The 20,259-nt window shown below is 40.7% G+C and overlaps 1 protein-coding gene across 1 annotated transcript; it reads left to right on the top strand.

The window, feature by feature from the left end:
- Positions 1-6,021: 6,021 nt before the first annotated feature.
- LOC139326238 (vomeronasal type-2 receptor 26-like) lies at positions 6,022-12,097 on the top strand (the record flags this gene model as incomplete). Its single annotated transcript, XM_070956394.1, has 2 exons — positions 6,022-6,139; positions 11,187-12,097. Coding segments are annotated over 2 exons (1,029 nt in total), but the record flags the coding sequence as incomplete, so codon positions are not given.
- Positions 12,098-20,259: the final 8,162 nt, after the last annotated feature.

Genomic DNA, 20,259 nt, shown 5'->3' on the forward strand with positions numbered 1-20,259 from the left:
GTATGTTTTAGCCTCCAGTCCCCTAATCCTCTTGGTTGCTCTTCTCTGCACTTTTTCTAGAGTCTCAACATCTTTTTTATAGTGTGGTGACCAAAAGTGGATGCAGTATTCTAGGTGTGGTATTAATAAGGCTTTATAGGGTGGTATAAATTATTGGGTTTTAATTATTTTTAATGGTTTAACTTTTAATGTTTTATATATGGTTTTTAAATGCATTGTAAACTGCCTTGAGTCTTCAGAGAAAGGCGGCATACAAGTTGAACAAATAAATAAATATTAGTACCTCTCTTGATCTTGATTGTATCCCTCTGTTAATGCAATTTAGGATTGCATTGGCTTTTTTGGCTGCCGCTGCAAACTCTTGACTCATATTTAATTGGTTGTCCACCAAGACTCCAGGATTCCTCTCACAGTTACTGCTATTATGCCTGGTTTACTGCTTGAACAGGGGGTTGGACTAGAGGACCTCCAAGGTCCCTTCCAACCCTTTTATTTTGTTATAAGTTCTGTTATAGGTACACATGTTTAGCCTGCTAAATTCCTATTGGAATACACTGATTTATACAGATAATGTGATATTCTCATACTTACACATTGGATTGTATAGACTTGGATTGTTTTTGTCTTAATAATTATCTGATAATTTATAAAACAAGTTCAAAAGTGATGGTCTTTGGGAAATGACATCATAGCCATAGATGGTCAGCCATTAGAGCAAGTAACACCTTTCCTTACCTGGGGTTGTTTTCTCTGAGCCTGAATCTTGGCTCCCTCATCATCCAAGGAGCTCAGTTAGAGAAAGGGCAGGAGTGAAAGTGGTGCTTAAATGAAAACCTCTCAGCTCTCCAGCTTCCTCAGCCCCAATTATTAAAGTATCTGAGGCCAGTTTTTCCCCCATGTTCTTCCATCAATCTGATGTTTGGGGCTTCAGAGAGAAACCACCAGCAGAACCAACCCCATCTCAGCCTCTGAGGAGGATCTTGGGGTGGGCAAAAGGACTCCAGCTGCTGCCCTCAGAGCTGATTTGGGAATTTACACAATTTCTGCTTTGTCTAAATTCAGAAAATATGGGCATTATTGGCATAAAATGTAATCTATGGAAACTGACAGACTCTGAAAATTGTGGCTGTTGGAACAGACAAAACTTCAATTAAAGAACAATCTTGGATTATGCACCTGATAAATCTTATTAGGCTTTGAGGTCTGCCTGTTTCTTGTGTAACTGGAGAAAGAAGTTAAAAAATGTCCTTCAAGAAAGAATCTGGGATACAGAAGCAGAAAAAGATGCAGCAATCCTCAAAAATTATAATAGGCCCTTTATTGGAATAGAATATTCCAGTTGGCATTTGCACGTGTTAATCTAATTGTGATAAATTATAGGGGTGATACAGTAATATGATTTACATTTTTATTGTTTTTTAATTTGCTTATTATTTTCCATTATTATGATACAATCTTCCTAATCTTCTGCCTTTAATATTTTAAACAATGTCTGATTAACAAAGTATTCTAATACATTCATGAGAACCAGGTTGGATTTATCTAATAAATCTAATATTTTGGACTTGATCTGATCCCAAATATCACACAGCTTTTTCTTCATTGCTTTTTTAGATCAGTCATAAAATTGTTTCAGAGGCTCTGAGTGATAAAAGCCAATTCCCCTTTTTCCACCAGATGAATCCCAAAGAAGGATTCCAGTACCCAGCAATTGTCCACCTGCTCCTCCACTTCAGATGGACCCTGATTGGCCTCTTTGCTTCAGACACAGAGAAGGGAGAGAATTTCATGAGGATTTTTCCTCCTGTGCTTGTCAGGAGTGGAATTTGTGTTGTTATATCACAACTGTTCTCAACAACTGGACACACAACAGCCCTCAGGGATTCCCTCTCTAAGTGGAGACAAGTCAACGTCTTTGTTCACTTCATAGAAGATATTTCCATTTGGGAGAGAATCCTTCCTTTCCATGAAACATTTATGCATCTGCCAGGACCCATTGAAGGGAAAATCTGGATCCTCACAAATTTTTTTGGGTATAAAATGAAAAACCGTAGACTTCTCGAATACATCCATAGTATTTGGAACTTTCATTATCTGTTAAAAAAAAGGCCAAGGGATTCTGCCTTTGAACCCCTTTTCTTTGTGGAAGGAAAGTTTCAAGATTCTTATTTCCGCTGTTCTCTTTCAAAGAACGTCTTTTCTGTCAAAGGCCGCAGAAGATGCACCCAGAAAGCCCCACTGGAGACCCAGGAGATATGGGACAGAAAAAGGATACTAAATCAATACCATGATTACAATTTCATGAAGACTCTGGCTCAGGCCTTGAATGCCGCTTATTCCTCCAGATCGAGGAGGAGAAGGAAGGAGGGAGAAAAGACTTTGGGGTCTCCAAGGCTGCAGCCGTGGCAGGTATGGGGTCCCAATATGGATCCATTAATCTGAGATCCTTTGGAGGAGGAATCCAGAGGAGAAAGAGGGGGACCATCTCAACAGATCTGGCCAATTCAATTACTCAGGGAATAATGGTTCCAAAGAGTAGATACCATCGCATTTTAATATTACACACTGCTCATTTGAAAATGCTGTATTCCTTCTTAAATAAATTCCTGTATTTGTGGGTTTGTGATGACCATGGTGGAATTTCCCCTTTGTTCCGTCCCCACTGCAGGTGGGTCTGTGTGCAGCTCAAGAGGCAGTTAAACCCCCCTCTTCTCCTCCAGTGAAAGGGAGCCTGGGGTGGATCTAGATGTTTCATTGGGAGAAAAGGAGAAACTGAGGAAGTGCAAAGAGTGAGAATCAAATAGAAATAGGAGATAGGCAGCATTAACTAACAGCCAACAAAGAAGCAGCTGGAACCTCTCCAGCGATGCTCCGTGTGAGGGACGGAGGCCTCCGGATGACCATGTGTCTCGGTCAAACCGGCTGCTTCCGTCTCCTCCAAAGGCTGAGAGAAAAGGGAGTCTGGCTTCAGACCATACAGTTAGGCTTATCTGCCCCCGGCCACTAGGTGGGGCTAGAGCAACAACAGCACAATAGATACATGTTGTGGCATGACAACCTGTAAAAAAAACAGATTTTTTTTTTCTCCTGCTTTTTACTCATGTACCCTTCTCTGTGTGCTAATGATAAATATTGTTTCTGGAAACTTGATATTCCTCTTATTAAATTTTATTTTATTCAAAAAGGTAAAATACAAGTTTTGGAAAATAAAACTATTACAAAGACAAAACAAAACTAGACAAAAGATTTTTTTAAAATTGTGCATTAAAAACAGACAAAAACTTGCATATTGTCCCCCCAGTTGAATACAATACAGCAATAATAGTTTCTCCCCCTTGCAAAATAGGCCCACAATTATAAACTACACATCTATTTGCAACTACTTGACTTGTCATCTATCTGCTGTATATAAAAAACGGAGTTAACAGGCAATCCAACAATAAAGTTAAATTTAAAAACTTCAAAATGGTCTGTTATCTGCTATTGTATTTAACTCAGAGAAAATTTACAGGAGCTTCTTATCTACCTCAGACCACCACAATCATTATCTCTGATCCATCCAGAATCTGTCCAGGTTTAAACATCTTTGTTTGATTCTTAATAATAATGCATTTCCTTAAAATTTTAATTAGGATCTTTCCCAACAACTGCTTTCCATTCCCCAAAGTCATAGGACCTCCTATAAATTGAAACACGATGACTCTTAAGACTTGTTTTCCAGTTAAATATGACAAGTCCATTCCCCAATTTCCCTCAATCTTCCTGAAAGAATCCATTTCATCAGTCATCCGTTCTGTCCACTTTGAGTCTTCAGGGTCCATGGCCTCTCCAGCCATCTCCAAGCAGCCTCCCTTCAAACCAGATTCTTTTTTCAGGGATGCCAGCAGCAAATTCAGCTCCAGTACATCCATCCATTCAATCCATCCGATTCAACAATTGTTGCTTGCTTCTGATTATCGCCTTTAAGTTGATTTAAAACCATTATTAATTTAACAAACTTTTTAAATGAAATTTCAAATAAGGCTTGTAAATTGAAAGACTTTATATTCTTTAAATCACATCAAATTAGCTTATTCTAAGATCGTATTAATTACCGTATTAATGACAACATAGAAAAATTGATGACCAATGGCAAATTGTTATCCATCACCTTCAGGTTTCCTAGGAAAGATTGAAAAGGGTTAAAAACTATTTGAGTATCATTTTGAAGACAGTTTTTATCCACTTATTATCCAGGCCTCAGGTTTCTAATCACATCACAAAATTGTTTGTGAGTCCTTTACTGAAATCCAGTGATATCACCAGAGTTCCCGTAATCTATTTAGGAAGTGTAATGATGGGTGAGAATGACTTTTGGGATGAGGGGAAGAGAGGCTGCCTAGGGAAGGATCAGAGAAGAGGGGAGAATCCTGCAGCTGCATAATGGGAGAGAAAGAAACTCAGAAAGGATCCTGGCTAACTTTTCAGGCTGAGAAAAAAGTTGGTGGGAGATTTGTTCTTTCAGATTTGCAAAATTTTGTTAATGTTGCATTAAAATTAAATAGAATTAGCACATCTGGAGATGTTTTCCATCAGGATGACCAGGGAGAAGATTAGCCTGAGAACTGTCTTCTTGATCAACCCATGCTTTCTGGGAATCAACCTGTTGTTTTCAAAGAGTTTATGAATGATTTTTTTTCTCTATTCATTTTATTTTCATCTGCTCTAGAATGTTCCCTATATTTGACCAATTGTATCAGTTATATACTTTTTCTATATTTTGTCAGTATAGGATTGACAAATTTTTCTCAAACTTTTTCATTCACTTATGAAGGTGATAACAGTATTTGTATCCTAATTAAGCATATTTGAAGATCAGACAATTGTAGAAGAAAGATTCAATGTGGCATAAGAAACAAAGTTTTCTGTTTTTCAAATTCCTGGATGTTGCCATTCTAGTTTCATCCCTTTCTGGAGAAGAATGAATTTTGGAATATTTCCCACTTTGAAGTGTACTTGGACCAAAGTGGAGAGATAACAGCAGATCTGACCATTGGCAGTTACCTGGTTCTCCCCAAGGAGGATCCCAGGAGAGAGAGACTGGCGTATTTTGAAAGACAGAGACTTTCTATCATCCAAGATGCTCTTTCACGGCTAAAGTTGCTCAATAAGGTGGGAGAAATTTTGCTGTCTTTTCTCTCTTTTCCAAAGCCTGAGGTCCCATTTCAAGTGGGGAAAGCCTAGAGTCTCCAGGGTGGTTGGCCTCCCATGCCAGGTGGTGTCATCTCATGGAAGTTCTTCAACAGACGGGACCTAAGTGGAGTGGCTTTGCCATGTTTTATGGAAACCTTTCAAGATCTTACTGGTCAGAGGGTTCTTTCTTCATCACAGTTTAATTTCATATTAAAAAAACTAATAGAATAAAATTTCCTAAATCTTTTATAGTAAACTTTATTATTAGTTTTAATAAGAATATATCATCATATTTAAATCTTTTTTCAATTCCATCCCTCTAGACTACATTAAATAGAAAAGTATTTTATTTATTTATTTATTTATTTATTGGTTCAATTTATATGCCGCCCTTCTCCAGAGACTCAGGGCGGCTTACATGCGTTAAGCAATAGCCGTCATACTTTTGTATATACCTGCTTAGTAGGGCTTCCCCCCCCCAAGCGGTTCTTTTTTATACAAAGTCAGCTTATTGCCCCCACAATCCGAGTCCTCATTTTACCTACCTCGAAAGGATGGAAGGCTGAGTCAACCTTGAGCCTGGTGAGATTTGAACTTGCAGTAATTGCAGGCAGCTGGTGTATTTATTATAATGTTAAATTCCAAAAGCAAAAGGGAGGAACTAAAGGAAGAATCTGCCAATTGTTTTACCTCCTGCATCTGTTTAGAAGTAGTCAGAGGTTTCCTATTTACCTCAGAGAAGACCAGAGGCTACTTGCCTCCATCCATTTCTCCCTCCATTTTCCATGGACGGAGAATCCTAACATATTTTCTTTGGCATTCCTATTTTTTTCTGCTTAGTCCCTGCCTCAGTCCAAATGTGTGGAAAGTTGTCATCCTGGATTTGTCAAGAGGGCTCGAGAAGGAGAGCCAGTTTGCTGCTATGACTGTGTTCCTTGTCCGGAGGGGACCTTCTCCACTCAGGAAGGTGGGTCACACTGAGGAAAATGGGAGGCTTTGTGGAACTGGATCCATCCAGAACAGGGCTGAAATGCTCCCGGTTTGGACTGGATCACCTGATCTGGTAGCGATGGTGGCGGGTGGTTCGGAGAACCGGTAGCAAAAATCCCCGCCCCCCCCCCATGCCCAGCTGAGCCATACAATCATCAGAGGCTTTTTTTTTTTACTTTTAAAAGCATTTTTTCTATAACCTCTTCAGCCAAAAAATGCTTTTAAAAGTTTTTTTAAAAAGCCTCTGATGATCGCGTGGCTCAGCTGGGATCATCAAAGGCTTTTAAAAGAAAAAAACCTTTTTTTTTCTTTTAAATGCCTCTGATGATCCAAGCTGAATTGCCTGATCGGCAGAGGTTTTTTAAAAAAGCCTCTGCTGATCAGGCAACTCAGCTGGGATCGTCAGAGCCTTTTGAAAGCATTTTTTTACAACCTCTTCGCCAAGGTTGTCTAATGTCTAAATGTTTAAATGAGTTTTAAATATAAACAGGAGATATATATGGAGAAATAAAGATGGAAAATAAAGGAAGGTAATTAAAATAGAAATTTGATGTTAAGGTGGTTAAATGATATTTTTATAAAAGCATAAGAGTATATATTGATATGAGACAAACTTAAGAAAATTTATTAGACTATGGGAGAATAAGTGGAGAATATGTCTGATGCAACATGTAATTTTAAATTGTAAAATTTATTAGACTATGGGAGAACAAGTGGAGAATATGTTTGATGTAACATGTTTTAATTTTAAACTGTAAACAAAATTGAGAATGGTAAATATGATTAAATGTGAATGATTAATGAACTATTGGATGATAAAATAAGAAACACAGATTTAAGCAACAAATTGTGAATGAATTTAATGTATGTTGGAAATGATCAACATTAAGAAATAGGTTCTTAATAGATTTCCAGGAAACACCCTGGAAGAGTATATTTGGAAATAATTAAATAACAGATAAATATATTGAAAAGAAAACACTCAAAACAAGGTATGCAGGGTATCAGCCAAACGATAGTTGGAGGTATGGAGGAGAATATGCTGGAAATCAGCCAAAATAAAATATGCTGGAAATCAGCCAAAATAAAAAAATGCTGGAAATCAGCCAAATAACAGTTTGAGTTATGGAGGAGAATATGCTGAAACTCAGCCAAAATAAAATATGCTGGAAATCAGCCAAATAATAGTGGGAGATACAGAGGAGAAAAAACTGGAAAATAGCCAAATTAATATGGGGTGAAAAAAAATATGTTGGAAGACAATTAAAATGAAGCAAAACGATTTTGAGATTATTTTGTGTAAAATGAAATGTGTAATAGATGATAAACTCAAGAAAATTGACAAAGTTTAAGATCTAAAGATTGGATGAAATGGGTCCAGACATTAAGAAATACAGATAGAATTTTGATTTATAAAGTGAAATAAAAATAGAATTGTATATATTGAAAATTAAGATTCGTGGTGATAAAATAGTAAGGTAAATACTTAGATCCAGAGGTCTTAAATTTGTGTTTTGATATTGATGTTAAAAGAAGTAATGGAGAAAATTTAGGAAGGAGTTAGAATGAATTTTGATTTATAATTGCATATAAAAATGAATGGAGTTTATTTGGGAATTAAGATTTGTGGTGATATAATAGTATGGCTTAAATTAAGATGTTAGAATTTATGTTAAAAAATTTTGTTTTGATTTGTAATTTTAAAAGATGCAATGAGGAAATTTTGAATGGAGTTTGTTAACAAATATAAGCGATTGTACCTATCTATGACCGGATCAAGACTTCATTCTTAAAAGATATATTTTATGTTTATGTTTGAAAAAAAATATATTTTTTATTTTATTTTTTTCATTATTAAAATTAATAAAAAATATTTTAAAAAAAAGATTTGGAAGGAGGGGCTGAGAAGAGATGGGAGGAGGGGGTGGCAGACTGGGCAAGCTTTACTAACAGCAGAGGAAACATCTCTCCTGCTTGGATATGTGCTGCTAAGTTCACCTTTCTAGGAACATCTGAGTTCTTTGAAACTAGATGAATTGTTTGAGGTCCACCTTCTGAAAGACCTTGCAATCCACTGTATATTGGCTCCTCCCCTTGAGGATCACTGAGAAGGTGTCACTGGGCCATAATGTGGTGCTGTGGATAGTTATGGGGGGAACTCATTACACAAATATTCTGCCAGTCATGTAGATCAATCAATCAATCAATCAGAATAGAGTAGAAGGAACTTTGGAGGTCTTCTAGTCCAGCCCCCTCCTCAAGCAGGAGACCCTATACCATTTCAGACAAGTGATTGTCCAGTCTCTTCTTAAAAACCTTCAATGTTGAAGAACCCACAACTTCTGGAGGCCAGCTGTTCCACTGGTTAATTGCTCTGTGATAGGAAGTTTCTCCTTAATTCCAGGTTGCTTCCAGATGTTACAAGATGCTGTAGGTATCCTCCAAGTCCAGGATATTAACTGCCATGAGGCAGGACTCAGGATGTTTGTCTAAAAAGTTTATATGATTCATTATTAACCTCTAATAATGTAGGTTCCTATGAAGATTCTACACATTACACAGGAAATAATTAAGATCCTAGGACTTCCCTCAACTTCATATACCCAGCTACATTTTTAATAAAAATATCCTTTTTTAAAAAAACATTTTTTTTATTTTTTAAAATACACAAACATACAATACATCTTATTTGGTCATAAGTAGGTACAATTACTAATTTCCTTTTAACAAAAACTTTTTCCAAATCCCCACTAATTACCATCTTTTTTTTTAAAGAAAAATGTCTAACTTATATTAATTTACACAAATCAATTACCTTTCTATTATTTCACCTCAAATCTTAATTTCCAAATAACACAACTTAATATTCTATACCATTATTGCCATAAATTCTATCTAATTAAAAATGTCTTAAAACCCATTACCTAAATCTTAAAATCCTTAACCAAATATCATTTCAATTTCTTTTTCTTTTAGCATGGATGGATATATCTTAAAAATATAAATCATCAAGATATTTACACAGTATTTTAACTGTTAACATTTATCATCTTCATTTTACTGTTTATCTCAACATAGTCACCTTTATTTTAACTCTTCATCACAACATAATCATTTCATTATTAATATTAATTCCAGTATAATCATCTCCCAGTATATAATCTTCATCTTAATCATCTTTTTTGGCTGTTAATATCAGCATAAACTTCTTAAATTTTACTGTTATACCCAGTATAATCATCTTATTTTACTGTCAATCCCAGCATAATTATCTTTATTTTTACTGTTATACCCAGTAGAATCATCTTTATTTTTGCTGCCTATCAGCATAATCACTTTTCTTTTATTTTACCATCTATCTATACATTACTTATTCATATTCAATCACATTATCATTATCATCTTTGTAGCACTTTAACATTTATTTATTTATTTATTTTATTGAATTTCTATACCGCCCTACTCCCGAAGGACTCAGGGCGGTGAACAGCCATGAAATAAAACACATACATATACAAAATTTAAAATCGAATAAAATGAATTAAATAAATTTGGCTGAATTAATACCCATAATTTAAAATAATTTAGACATAGTTCTTGCACCAAACACGTCCTTATATAAATTAATAAATTTCTTTTAACCTATTCTGTTCCTCTTATATTCTAACTTCCCTCTTTATTTCAATTTTTATGTATCTATAACAAATTCTTCTCATATTCATATTCATTCTTATCCCTCTTTTAAAACCTCCTTTTTATTATTACTATCCATCTATACACTGCTTTTTCATTTTTAATCACATTGTTTTTATCTTCTTTTTTCCAGCTGTGTGCATCTTATTCTTCATTTCCTTGTCAGTTAGCATATATTCAATTTCAATGTTCTCAATTAAATTCTCCATATATCAATTTAATTCTTTTTCTTCTATTTCAAGCAAATCACATCAATTTTCTTCTTTTGTTCCTGCGCCATTTGACTTCTTTTGTTCCTGCGCCAATTAGTCCAATTATAGGAGTTCCATTATATTTTCCCTTTCTTTTCACCAAAGTCCAGCCGCCTGCAGACAAAGAAAAAACAGCTCCACCGCCAAAATCCCACGGTTGTTATCTGTAATATTCACAATGTTCCCAAACAAAGAGCAAGTTACAATGTTTCTTTTGAACCAGAAGGTGTCTCTCTACAATCCACAATTTCCATTAGTCCTGCAAATCGCCATTTTGTTTCAATCATATAACATTCCTGCTTGATTCTCTCCTTCTTCTGTGTTTTAAAAATAATAATTCTTTTTTTTCCGCTTCTTTTCATTAAGAGTCCAATTCAAATTTAAAGCTTGATCAGTTTTGAACCAGGTCTCAATGTTTATTTTTCCAATTTGGTCTATTCAAACATCAATTTTCAGTCGGGACTTTTTCTTTTCTTTTAAAAATTTCATTCTAAAATCTTCTATGCCCCATAGTTACTCAGCTGCTGTTTTAAGGCTAGGGGTCTTACAAATAAAAAACCATTACTCCAAACGTTGTTTCTAGCCTGGGTTGGTTGTCACTCACCCGACTTCAAAGAGCATCGTTCCTTTCCGCTTTCCTCCTGCACATCACTTAGCCCGGTTTGTCCCAGCTTCGTGGCAGCCGCCATGGCTGCCGCCCCCCACTGCCGACTTACCGAGAGTTCCCTCCGCCTTCTGAGGACCTTCCCTGTTCCTCTTGGTCGTCTGAGGTGCCTCTCCTTCTACCCCGTCCCTGCAGGACGGTTCTGGTCCGGAGACCCATCGGCAGTGGTTCAGCAGTCAGGGTTTTCGCTGGGCTACTCAGAACCTGCTATTTCCCCGGCTGTCTCGCCGCAACGCCAACCCCTACCCCACCCACCCCCCAACCCCCAAAATATCCTTCTTATGCTCTTTTTAATGAAATAATTAAGAAATACTTCTTGGAAAATGTCTGTGGTATCAGCTGTTATCCAAAGAAGGTTTTTCTTGCAAGAGAAAGGAACAGAATATTAAAGAAATATTGCTTTTTTGCTTTCTCAGATATGGAAAAATGCACCAAGTGTCCAGATGATAAATACCCAAATGAGGACAGAGTCCAATGTATCTCCAAAGTCATAACCTTCCTGTCTTATGAAGAACATCTGGGCATCATCCTGGTCTCCTTTGCCCTACTCTTGTTCTTAATCACAGACCTTGTTTTAATCATCTTCATTAAATACCGGGAAACTCCCCTTGTCAAAGCCAACAACCGGGACCTCTCCTACATCCTCCTGGTCTCCCTCCTGCTTTGCCTCTTATCTCCTCTTCTCTTCATTGGTCAACCAAGGAAAGCCACCTGCCTTCTCCGGCAAACAGTTTTCAGCATCATCTTCTCAGTTGCTGTTTCTTCTCTCTTGGCCAAAACCATCACGGTGGTGCTGGCCTTCCTGGCCACAAAACCAGGAAACCGAGTGAAGAGATGGTTGGGGAAGAGCTTGGCCAACTCCATCATCCTTTCTTCTTCTGCTGTCCAAATTATCATCTGCTCCATCTGGCTGGGAGTTTCTCCCCCCTTCCCTGACTCTGACCTCCACTCCCAGCCTGGAGAGATCATCCTGCAATGCAACGAAGGGGCCGTTGTCATGTTCTATGTCACCCTCAGCTACATGGGCTTCCTGGCTGCCATCTGCTTCACGGTGGCTTTCCTGGCCAGGAACCTGCCTGGGGCCTTCAACGAAGCCAAGCTGATCACCTTCAGCATGCTGGTCTTCTGCAGTGTCTGGGTGACTTTTGTGCCCACCTACCTGAGCACCAAAGGGAAATCCATGGTGGCTGTGCAGGTCTTCTCCATCCTGGCCTCCAGTGCTGGTCTGCTGGGCTGCATCTTCATCCCCAAGTGCTACATTATCCTTCTGAGGCCAGACCTCAACACAAAGGAGCATCTCACAGCCAGAACCAATGTAAAAACATGAGATCTAACACCATTGTGATATTGGAAGAATTGTTAACGGTTCTTTTATTTGAAAGGAGATATTAATTCTTTCCATTTAGATAGTATGCAGGAGTAAAAGAAAATCATTTCTATATGTTTCAAAATGGGAAATTCTTGCATGACTGTAATTCTAGCTCTCTTCCCTTTCAGCTCAATAAAGAGAACTCTGTAAGAGTCATTCAAAGAAATTTTCTGTTCAGTAACAGCTACTGAATGTGACACCTTATAAAAAATAATTCGGGCACTTCTTCCTACAGCTAAAGCTGTGTGTGAGAGAAAGTGACCAGAAAAAGAGGCCAGGAGGAAGCTGTGGGAACCAGCCTGGTTGCCTGATCCTCTCCCTGAGAATGTCAGAATGATGTGAAGTGCCGTGTTTGACTGGCTCTCAGCTGAAGAGGGAAATCTTCATCTCTCTTATATTGTTCTGTCTTGATTTCCTCATAAAAGTCTCCTTTGCAGAAAGTGTTCAGCAGAAGAGCTTCTTTAATTTTCCATTCTACAATTTCTACCTAAAGCCTTTTCTCTGCTCCTCTTCCAAGCTTGTCTTGTCTGTGAAGGGCTGGAGAAGAAGCCCAGAGAAAGGGGACCTGGAGACTCTGCCCAGGAGGAGGTTGAGGGGATCCTGTCTAAAGGCAGCCGCATCACTGACCAGGTCACAAACCTTCAATGCTGCATAATATTCATCCAGGTCCAAGAAGGGGGTGAATAGAGGGGGGGGGACTTCCTGGTTTCTAGGAAAAGGCACCCATGGAAGCTGTTCTGCTCTCCAACCACACAGATTGCTGATCAATTGGGAATCAATGTTTAGTTCTCAGAATGGCTCCTAATTGCGAATAATTTGCAAATTCCATTTTAAGGAGATAAGAAAAGCTCTGATGGATCAGACCAAGATCAGTCTAAGATTCACAGTGACCACACAAATCCCTCTGGTTCTCCCACAAGCAGAAGGCAGAGAGACTTATGGCTTTGCCCACCATGGAACTGGTCTTTTCCCACAATTTCCCCCATCACATCACATAATATTGGACACTTGGCCATCTCACAGTCTAGGAATCCCCAATTCTGGTCTCCCAAATATATCTGAGAATACATTTCCAAGTTTCACACTCGCAATCAAAAAGGACTAAGGCGGGACTGGAAGTCAAGAGTCTCCTGGGGATTGGCCCAAAGTCACTCAGGAAGATTTCATGCCTGTGGGAAGATTAGAACTCAGAGCCTCCTGGACCTTGGCCCAAACTCCCCCAACTGGCTTTCCTGCCTAAGGCAGAGCTAGAACTCACAATCTCCCAGTGATTGTCTCAAAGGCGCCCATTTGGATTCTATTCTAAAGTTGGTTTGAAAACTGTAGTGAGGGGAGAAAAGTCCCTCGGCTGGATTTGCTTCTCTGCACCCTCCCTGGGCGCTCCTGGCCCCCCTTCTCCCCCCCCACATCAAAGGCTCCTCCTGCCCCTGCGCCTCCCGGCTCCCCTCCCCCCTCCCCCAAAAAGACAGCTGTCACTCAAGCATCCTGTCCCGCTCCCTCGCGCCCAGGTCGGGCAGGGCCACCCCCAGCAGGGGGTCTGCCTGAGGCCCTCCCTCCCCTCCCCTCCCGCCGCCTTGTCCCCACAGGAGCCTCTTCGGGGCTGGCCGGGAGTGTCAGGGCATTTATTAATCCCATGTTTGGCTCTGGGACTAATTACCCTGGTTTAGAGGAGATGGGTCGTGGCTTAATCCAAGTTGTCAATAATCTGAAAAGAAACTCGAGGAAGGTTTCTAATAAAACTCATTTATTTGTTATAAAGAAAATAAAAACACCTCACTAACTAAGAAAAGTTAATTGTTACATTTTTGAAAATAATTTTTCTGCCGGTCCAAGACGGACCTTGCTGGCAGGAGAACAAAGGAAAGAGAGTGTGAGAAGCAAGTGAAGGAATGTGGGTGGATACGGAAACACGTAGCTTACTGATAAGAAGTTGGCAAAGCTACGGAGAGTCTGACAGTCCAGAAATAATGAAGCTCAGCTGGTAAATAAAATAACGCAGTGACATTCCCCTTCTTTTGCCAGTTGAGCGAATATCAGTTCATCATCAAATAAGGCACATCTTCTCGCGCAGATACTCGTGTTGAGCTGCTGGAAGTGGTTTGTTGAGCATATCAGCAATTTGATCATGTGTAGATACATATTGCATTTTGACAAAACCTTTTTTCACTAAATGTTTTATGTTTTGATAACGGATGTCAATGTGTCTGGACCTAGAACCTGTAAAATGAGATTCAGAAATATAAACCACCGATTCATTGTCTTCCATCACGGTGATCGGTCGGATCGGGTGTGTCCAGATATCTGTGACTAAAGCATCAAACCAAGTTAGGGAATTACATGCATCTGAAACACAAGCATATTCAGCTTCAGTAGATGAACAAGAAACAAAATTCTGTTTACGTACTTGCCAATAAACAGGACATCCATTTAAGAACATCATATAACCTGAAGTACTTTTACGTGATTTCTTATCACTTGCCCAATCAGAATCTGCATAACAACATAATTCTGCATAATCAGTATGTGTTGGTTCTAACAATAACTTCATGTGTTTAGTGTATTTTAGGTATCTCAATAATTTCTTAATACATGTCCAATGAAACTGTTTTGCCTTACCTACGTGTCGAGATAAGAGATTAACACTAAGTGCAATGTCGGGTCTGGTCCAACTACTAATGTATAACAGTGACCCAATGACTGAACGATAAAGTGTTTGATCCTCGAACTCAGGACTTTCTTCTTGTGTCAAGTTGTGAAAATCTGTTTGCATGGGTGTCTTTGTTGTGTTAGCATCTTTCATGTTGCAATGATGCAAAACTTGTTCAATTTTATCTTCTTGTGAAAGACTAAACCCCTTCTGTGTCTTTTCAATCTGAACACCTAAATAAGTGCTAATGTGACCTAATGATTTCAATGTGAAGTATCTCTGCAAAGCTTTGGCAAAAATTTCACTCATTTGCTTATTTGGACCAATATAAACAATATCATCAACATAAACAAGAACTATCTCATATGCATTGTTAGATCTTTTTGTGAACACGCACTCATCAGTTTCGGACTTAATAAAGCCCATTGAATTTAGTTTGTCAGTAAGACATAAATACCACATTAAACCAGATTGTTTCAGACCATAGAGACTTTTGTTTAGGAACCAGGTATCCCCTTCTTGCTGTCGGAATCCTGGAGGACTTTTCACGTAGATCTCTTCGTCTAGGTCTGCATGTAGATAAGCCGTGTCAACATCAAACTGGAAAACTTCTAAACCAAGGATAGTTGCAGTTGCTAAAGCAATTTTTACACTCTCAGTTCTGACTGTCGGTGAGTAGGTATTTGTGTAGTCCTCAGGATAACGTTGAGCGAAACCCTGAGCTACAAGTCTGGCCTTGTACAGTGACTCACCATTTGGTTTCTTTTTGATTCTGTAGACCCATCGAGTGCCAATGATCTTTTTGTTTGCTGGAGGTTTTGCAGGTGTAAATACTTTAAGTTTCTTTAGACTGTCCATTTCAACCTGCATTGCATCATACCATTTGTCTTGCTCTGAATTAGGGAGCTGCTTGATTTGTGTGAAATTATCAGGTGGAAGTGTGACATTGCAAATCAAAGGCAAGGGTGCTTTTGTCAGTTGCCAAGAATATCGTTGTGGAGGGATCCCTTTTGTGGCCCTCTTGGAACGTCTCGGAACAACTGTCCAGTCTTCTTCTTCGTCCTCGTCCTCACTTTCGTCGCTAGCGTCAGCATCCGCGGCTTGCGAAGACGGAACATCGGGTTGAGAAGAATCAGTGGAATCTTGATCATCAATCTGCGTGGCATCAGCAGTATCATCTCTGGGAAAATAAACTCCAGGATCATTTGAATGAATCCTGGACCAGTCAATATCTTCTTCAAAATTAGCAGATTGGGAAATCACAATTGCATGTTTAGAGTCAATAAATTTGCTCCACTTTGAGTTATCATCAATACCCATAAATCTCAGTCTCTTTGCTGCTGGACCTCCTTTTCTTCTTTGAGCTAAGGGAATGTTCACCATAGCGTATGAACCAAAAATATGGATGTTTTTAAGATCGGGCTTGTAGCCATACAACATGAAGAAAGGAGTCTGATTTGTTACACTGCTCCAAGTACGGTTGACAATGTAATTTGCATACTTGATAGCTTCACCCCAGTATATCATATCAAGGTTGGCGTCTTCTAGAAGACAACGCATCATGGTTTGCAGTACCTCTCCGTTGTGAGCCGATGTGTCAGGGGCTGAAGTCTGATGAAGAATTCCATTCTTACGCATCCAGTCCTGGAAACGCTGAGACATGAACTCGGCACCACGATCACTCTGGATTCTGGCGATGCGAACTTGGTGTTGGGTAGAAACAAGGGTTGCAAAGTCTTTAAAGATCTGAAAGGTCTCTGATTTTTCTTTCATAGGATATATATATCCATATCTAGAGTAATTATCAACAATTGTTAGAAAATATTTTCTACCACCAAATGATGGCGGGAATGGACCAACTATGTCAATGTGAACCAAATCAAAAATGCGTGTTGACAGGCGTGTAGCGCGTTTGGGAATGGCTGCTGCTTTGGATTTGGCCTTCTTGCATACAGCACAATCCAAAAACACCTTACACCCCTTTAGATCCAAACCTTTTGCGAACTCCGGCATCTTCCTAAGAACACGGAAACTGGCATGCCCCAATCTTCTATGCCATTTGTGGATACACCTGGAATGCAAAGGTTTACCTGTTAGTGAATTCTCAACATTAACATTTTTATGCGGAACCTCAGGCTTGCTCTGAGCAACCTGTTTACCAACTCTATTTTTGTTGGCTTTAGGAGCCTTAGGAATAGCAACAGGATCTCTCACTGGAGCATCTCTCTCTGGGCCTGTGCTTTCCGTTTTTGGAGTTTGCATACTTGCCTGTGTTTGCGGTTTAGGCTTTGGCTTTAAGTAATAAACACCACCAATTAATATGGTTTCAGCAACAATATCTCCATCTTTAACTATGTAACTTGCTTTTTCAAGGTGGTGAACCTGAAATTTTAACATTCTAGACAAGTGACACTGACTAAGCAAATTACTGGTTGCTGTTGGTATGTAATAAACATCAGGAATGAATGCATCGAGCTCTTCAACATAAACAGTTCCTTTTCCTTTGACCTGACAAGGATGATTTGAGAAAGAATAAAGTTCACGTAGTTCTGGTTCAGGCTCGTGCATTTCTGTGAAAAGTTCCTTTCTATAGGTAACATGCAATGCTGCACCACTGTCCAAAGTCCACAGGAGTCGTCTGTCGTACTCTGGTTGAGGTTGTGGATCATTGGTTAAAGCCAATGTGGCGAGTGGAGTTTGTGGATCACGCCGGGGACCACGACGACCTTGTCTACCGCCTCTGCCTCTGCCTCTGGAATCTGTTCCTCTGGGCTGGTACGTGACGGGAGCTGGAACTCGTTGGGGACAATCCCGGGTGGCATGTCCCACACGGTTGCAGGTGTAGCATCTTGGCATCCTTGGAGTGTAGGTCCTTCCTCGGAAGGGGCGCCTAGCTGGAGCTCTTGATGCGGGTGGTCCTCTCAAGTGTGGCGTGGCCAACATGAATGCCTCTTCTTCAATTAAAAGTCTACAAACATTGTCCACTGTGCGTTGAGCAATTGGGACTTGGTTAATCTTTGTAACAGCATCTTTCCATTCATAGTTCAAAGAGTTAATAATGATGCTGATCATTTGAATATCTTCAATGTTATGGCCTCTTTCTCTCAATTCTGTTCTCAGACCTTTCAGTTTGGTCAAATGTCCTCCAATTTGTTCACCAGGTTTCAGTCTCGAACCGTGGAGTTCAGACATTTTTAGTTTTGACTCACCAGATAGTGGAGAGACAGAAAATGCCTGGTGAGGAGCCTGCACTTGGTATGCTGGCTGTGCTGGCAGAAATGCCTGTGGTATTTGCTGTGCCTGTTGTGGACCTAAAAATGGTCTTGGTTGTGCCATTGGAGGTGGGCCAGGAGGTGGCCCTATTTGCACTTGTGGCTGGGGCACATATGCAGGCATTTGTAGCTGCTGTGGCTGATGCACTGGAATCTGCTGTATTCCAGTTGCCATTTGTGCTTGAGCTGCAATATTGGCATGACCTGCTGGAGATGCAGTCATTTGCCTTTGCTGCATTCCATCTAAAAGGACACCAACACCGCCAGGGGGTGTTTGAGTTTGGGCCTGTGGAAACACTTGTGGCATTTCAGCTTCCTGTAGTAAATTACTTTCGCCAGCAGATGGTGCTGCACCTTTGGGCAGCTTTGCAGACGTGGCATGTTTATATGTAACTTGATCAGGGAGACTTTCATGTGACGTATGCAGTGCCGTCTGTCTTAATTGGCCTGACACAGAATCCACCAGGGGGAGTGTCTTTGGCTCTGAGCAAGAAGACAATATGGCGCTTTTTGAAAAATTTAAGTCACGGGATTCTTCCTTATCATGCTCAAGCATAAACAAATCTCTCTTAAATCGAGACAGTTCATTTTCATAATATTTTACATGCTCACGATAGGATTTGATGGCCATCTCACGCTGGGTGAGCTCAGGGCTTTGAGAAGAGTAATGAATTACTTCTCTCTCTGCGTGGGGGTGAAAAAGCTTTGCCGTTTGTGGAAACTTTCTTGGCCTGGCACCATGCACATCGTAATCTGTGGGCTCTGGTAGAATAGATTCATAGCATGCAAATTGAGAAGAAAAAGCTACCGACCTCAGTCGCAGTTCATTATCTTCAAAAGCAGCTGTTCTGATATCTGTCCTTTGATGTGTTTCCGAAAGCATTTTCAGATCTTCTTCACCCATGGCACCTTCTTGTTCCAATTGCGTAGCCGTAGCAAGAGGCTGGAATCTTGAGGGTGTTACTATCTCCTGTTCTTCTTCCAAAGAGGATAAAGCTCTGTGCTTCATTTTTCCTTTTTTCTTCTTCTGTTTCGGCATCTCAGCAATATAATTAGCGTACCTCAGTAGCTAAAAACTAATTGCCTATGCGCTCTTATCAGAAATAATAAAACAAGGAAAAAAGCCATAAATCAAACCATCCTCTGCTACCAGAATGTCAGGGCATTTATTAATCCCATGTTTGGCTCTGGGACTAATTACCCTGGTTTAGAGGAGATGGGTCGTGGCTTAATCCAAGTTGCAATAATCTGAAAAGAAACGCGAGAAAAGGTTTCTAATAAAACTCATTTATTTGTTATAAAGAAAATAAAACACCTCACTAACTAAGAAAAGTTAATTGTTACATTTTTGAAAATAATTTTCCTGCCGGTCCAAGACGGACCTTGCTGGCAGGAGAACAAAGGAAAGAGAGTGTGAGAAGCAAGTGAAGGAATGTGGGTGGATACAGAAACACGTAGCTTACTGATAAGAAGTTGGCAAAGCTACGGAGAGTCTGACAGTCCAGAAATAATGAAGCTCAGCTGGTAAATAAAATAACGCAGTGACAGGGAGCCTCGCCAGGGAGCCGGTCGGAGAGCAGCGGGCGAGCGAACGCCTGGAGCGGCTTCTTCCCAACCGGGCTGCGGGGGTGGCTGGCGGGGCTCCCGGCGCCTCTTCCCTCCCGGGCCACGTCGGGGCTCCGGCTCCAGAGGCTGCGGCGGCCCCACCGAGGAGAGCGGCCGGAGGACCCGGGGGAGGCGAGCGTGGCTGGGAGCGGGAGAAGCCCGGGGGGGGAGGGCGGGCGGCCTCTGGGGCTCTGAACCGAGGAGGGACCCCCGGGGGCTGCAGGGGGAGCCTCTCTCCCTCTTCCCACAGACGCTGCGAGGCGGGCGGGCGAGGCGGGCGCTGTGGAGGGGGCGGCGGCGGGGAAGCCGCGCTTGGGAGGAGCGGATCGGCCCCCACCGGGCTCCCTGGAAGGTTTCGCTCCCTCCGAGGTGGTAGCCGTCGGGCGGGGCTCCCCGCAGAGGCCGGAGGGGTGAAGTCGGAGGCTCCTGGAAGGAGGAAGCGGCTCTTTGCGTGACTGTGTCAGAATCGCCCCTTTGAACTGCACCCAGATAAGGGGCTCCCCTTCTCCCTCCCACCCCCCTCAGTCGCTCCTCCGCTCTTCCTCCGACCCGGCCCTCCTCCTGCCTGGCAGCTGCTGCCCAGAAGCCCCGGAGGT

The sequence above is a fragment of the Pituophis catenifer genome, unplaced genomic scaffold, assembly GCF_029215685.1.
Source record: "Pituophis catenifer annectens isolate HBS135680 unplaced genomic scaffold, rPitCat1.0.hap2 SCAF_19, whole genome shotgun sequence".
NCBI classification, from domain to species: domain Eukaryota; kingdom Metazoa; phylum Chordata; class Lepidosauria; order Squamata; family Colubridae; genus Pituophis; species Pituophis catenifer.